Source organism: Salmo salar, chromosome ssa19, assembly GCF_905237065.1.
Source record: "Salmo salar chromosome ssa19, Ssal_v3.1, whole genome shotgun sequence".
NCBI classification, from domain to species: domain Eukaryota; kingdom Metazoa; phylum Chordata; class Actinopteri; order Salmoniformes; family Salmonidae; genus Salmo; species Salmo salar.
In genome coordinates this window covers 65,528,237-65,532,425 of record NC_059460.1, presented here as the reverse complement: position 1 = coordinate 65,532,425, position 4,189 = coordinate 65,528,237, and the positions used below count along the sequence as shown (strand labels likewise).

At 40.4% G+C, this 4,189-nt stretch overlaps 1 protein-coding gene across 1 annotated transcript; it reads right to left on the bottom strand.

Annotated features, from left to right (window-relative positions):
- Window positions 1-516: 516 nt before the first annotated feature.
- LOC106579410 (paired box protein Pax-6-like) lies at window positions 517-1,435 on the bottom strand. Its single transcript, XM_014159298.2, has 2 exons — window positions 1,196-1,435; window positions 517-800 (listed from the first exon to the last, which is right to left on the bottom strand). Exons 1-2 carry the CDS (start codon window positions 1,299-1,301, stop codon window positions 517-519), a joined length of 390 nt encoding a protein of 129 aa, XP_014014773.2. The 5' UTR covers window positions 1,302-1,435.
- Between the last annotated feature and the right edge of the window lie 2,754 nt (window positions 1,436-4,189).

Here is a 4,189-nt window from a genome sequence, read left to right as displayed (position 1 = left end):
CAGATTCCCGGATTATGAGACGTTCAGAATGAGACTGTAGAGGAAATAGATTAATTAGTGACTGTTGTAAAATCGATATTCTGATATTCTTTGAGTTAATTTGGGAAATTGAAACTCAATAAAGCTAAAACTTTCCCATGGTGCCTCTGGTTAATGAGTTAATAATTACCTGATTCATTTAATCATGTAATTATAAACCGTTTATCATTCAATGAGCAGCAGTCATCACATTAATAAATACAACGTTACAACACATATATATACATATATATATTTTAATTGCTCAGAAAACTTGGCCCGCGGGCCCCAGTTGGGGAACCCTGTCCTAGAGTGACTGAAATTTTTCAGATCCAGTATATAGCCCATCTTACAGACCCTGGAACGAGGCATGTCAGAATATTCTGATTTATGCACAGATCCAAGTACCAAATCCATGAACTGAGGCCTCTGACCGAGGCAGGAAAAGCACTGCCACCATAGTGACTGACTCTGTGACGCTCTGTCTCCAGCAAGGCACTATGTGATTGGCCGAAGCTCAATCAAGAAACTGATTGGCTGAAGCTCAAGCATGGTGAATTGTGATTGGCTGAAACCTGTCTGACCTTTCTCCAGCGCCTCAATCTGCTCTTGAGTGAAGCTGGTCCTGTTCCTCTGTAGCTTCCTCTTCAGCTGCAGCCTCAGCTGTGACTCCTCGCCCTCGTCCCTCTCGACCGGCCCTCCTCCTACTCCTCCTCTTCCTCCTCCACCACCACCTTTGTCCCCCAGGCCTCCGTCTGTGTCCAAAAGACAGCCCTCGGCCACTGAAGGAGAGAGGCGATGGACAAACATTAAAATGTCAGACGAATTACATTGACACATTGTTATTCTGGGTCGGGGTCAATTCAATTTAATTTCAGTCAATACAGGAAGTGAACTGAAATTCCAATTCCAATTTTTCTCATTACTTTAAAATGAAGAAATGTGTAATTCAGTTTTCTTCCTACTTTGACTGATTTATTTAATTGACCTGCTGGTAATATTTACAAACAATAAACAGACAGTTTTCAGACTGTGAGAGAGAGTCGGTTAAGAATTCTAAGGCAATGACCATGAAAACGAGACAGCATTTCATAGGGTTGTGCAATAGGTTGATATGTTAATTGGTACATTGTCCTATGAATCATTCCTTAGATGAATGCGTTGAATTTCAACTCACCTTTGCTGTGTTTTGCTTGTACTGTGGTCAGGTCATGGTACCAGTTGTTAGGCTCAGTCCAGTTCAAGCCGCTTTGCAGGTTCATTATGGTTAACTTCTCATACATAATACGTTCTCCCCTCTGCCAGAAATAGGAACACCAAACATCTTAACCCGAGCTCTTCCCTCTTCCAGCCCTCTCTCGCTTCTCGCCTCACCTCTCTCTCCTTCCCTTAGAGACTGGAAAAGCTGGCTTGGGAAGAGAAGAGAAAGAAGGGGGGTAGATGTTACATGAGTTCTGACATGGCCAGCATTGTGGCGAATTAGCCTCATGATGACAGACAGAAATGGAGTTAGTTACAGGCGCGCTGTCATAACACGTGTGTTGTACATTCATATGCTAGTATACCACAGGGTACATTAGAACCAACTCTGAGAGGAATTACATTTATTATGCTTCTTGCTCCATCATAATAACTTCTCAGTACACACACACATCATTTACATTTTAGTCATTTAGCAGACACTCTTATCCAGAGCAACTTACAGTAGTGAATGCATACATTTCAATTAATTTCATAATTTTTTTATTTTTCCCGTACTGGCCCCCCCCATGGGAATCGAACCCACAACCCTGGCGTTGCAAACACCATTGCAAACACCATGCTCTACCAACTGAGCCACAGGGAGGCCCACACACACACACACTCAGTGTCTTTTCTTGAGAAGCCACCACTAAACCCACTTCTAAACCCACTCATATCAGTGGTGAAAATAATTGATGCAAACACACTGGCATATATCTTTATCTGTACACAAACATTTCCATTTTATATGCATATAGTATAACTATTCTTGTGTCCTCTTCTGTAAATCCTAACACTGCATCAATTCATGTAATAGACACGTGCAAAGGTGCAGTATGCAGGGAACAATAAGAGCCTGTTTTCTCCAACTCTGACAAGCCAAGCCAAAGTCAGAGGTCACGCACTGCTTTGGTTGCCGAAAGATTCCCGAAAGTGCTTCAACCAAAACTCATTAACTCTACCCTCTGTCGCTGTATTATTCTTTATTTTTACTTTCAATGTCTGTTCATCCGATGTGTCACTAAGTTGTTTCTCTCCTCAACCCTTCCCTTAAATCTTTGTTATAGCCACAAATCCTACCGACATTTGATTTGATTGGTTTTTCATGGCACAAAATGATTCAAAGATGTAAACTCACCAAAGGATGTGGTGAAAGATGTGTACTTCTGAGACGGAAAAAAACATTAATTACTCCTCTTTGCACTATTTTATTCCCTCGTTCACCCCTCTCCCTTGTTCTCTGGCTTTGATGACAATACTATGTGTGCAAAGGAGAGAGTAAAATAGAGGGAGATGGGAGTTAGACAGGTTAAGAGAGAGAGGGAGAGAGAGAGAGAGAGAGAGAGGGAGGGCTGAAGAGAGATGCGTCTGCAGGGACTTGTCCTCGAAAAGATGGAGAGAGGGGGTTTAAAGAGAGAAAGTGTGAGAGAGTGAAAGAGAGAAAGAGAGAGAGAGAGAGAGAGTGAGAGAGAGGGGTGACAAAGTAAGTCAACGTCAGTGTCAAGTTTGAACTTAATGCCAGGGAGAGGAGAAGGGGAAATGAGAGAGAAGGGTAAAAAGCAGAGATAATGGAGAGATAGTGGATGATAAATAGAAGGAATTCATCTTTATGAATAGAACACATGTAAATAGTCAGAGAGATATGGGTATTAGTTTAATAGACCTTATATAAATGAATGTGTATATGGTCAACTCCACTTTTTCACAAAACTAGTCATTCACACAGATGTATACTTTGTCATAACCACTATCACTGCATGCTGATGGTATATGTTACTTTAATCTGTCAATTGATCTTTCTTTTTCTGTTTGATGAGTTTCACTGTTTTCTCTAAGGGTATTTGAGGTAGTATGAAACTTAAAGTCATATAATATGTTTAACACGTAAACACCATTACTCATATTTTTTGCATCAGTGCAACCAATTGCAGAGGTGCAGATAATCTGCTTAATAATATCTACATTCAGATTTTGTATTGTCATTTTTTTCAGTTTAGTAGTGCATGTGAACATTTAATTTCTAAAATAAACGTAATGGCTATGCAATTATTTGTGTTGGAGTATTGCGTTCACTGACAATTGTGAAATTGTTCTATCAATATTTTGTCATTCACCATTGTATACTCTAACCAGTGATGGAGCACTGTGTATAATGTCTGTTTCCCAAAACCATGTCAAAGTAAGATCATACATAAAACAAGTAGCATCACACATAAGAAACATTAATGTGTTGGAAATTCCAAATTGTTTGCATAGTCAACTTACACATAGCACTAACACTAAGGCTGTTGTGGTGACTGTATTACCACCACACTGGTATTCACATGTCATGACAGCAGTTAAAATCCACGTGACCATCAGTGGCGGTTCTAGACCATTTCAACTGGGGGGGCCAAGCTGGGGCCAGTTGTACTGTTAGAGGTGCCAGTTACATTAGACGTTATTGTTGTCATATCATTTTCTTCACTGCATTGCAGGCATTAGCAGGCAAAAGACCATGTTCATAATCATCATTGTTGCCACTGTCTATTAACGGATGTAAAAAAAGAACGTTAGCAAAAATTTGTTATGTAAAAATTATTTCATACTCCACATTTAGGGGAGTATGTTGTCACAGGGGCACTGCCCCCCCCCCCAGAACCGCTAGTGGTGACCGTTTGGTCACGATAATTAGGCTTCTCCAAGCTCTGATGTTGCTGATCGTCATTAGTAGCCTACCAAACTTGCTAACTTCCTGGTACTCAGCACTCTATTGTCCCTCTAATCACTCTGACATCAATGCAAATGTAATCGAAAATCGAACCAAACACTTCATGAGAGCTCATGAGCTCATGTTGCATAATATTTATATAGGCTATGCAAAAGAGGAGGATCCCATCAGCTTTCTATAGGCTAGGCCTACTATATTTATTTCTCAACTTTCCTAATA

Bases quoted from the DNA above. Each gene is read 5' to 3' on its own strand.
- LOC106579410 (XM_014159298.2), bottom strand. From the start codon at position 1,301: ATGTATGAGAAGTTAACCATAATGAACCTGCAAAGCGGCTTGAACTGG. The intron at 801-1,195 runs GTGAGTTGAAAT...TCTCTCCTTCAG, and splicing joins ACAAGCAAAACACAGCAAAG to TGGCCGAGGGCTGTCTTTTG.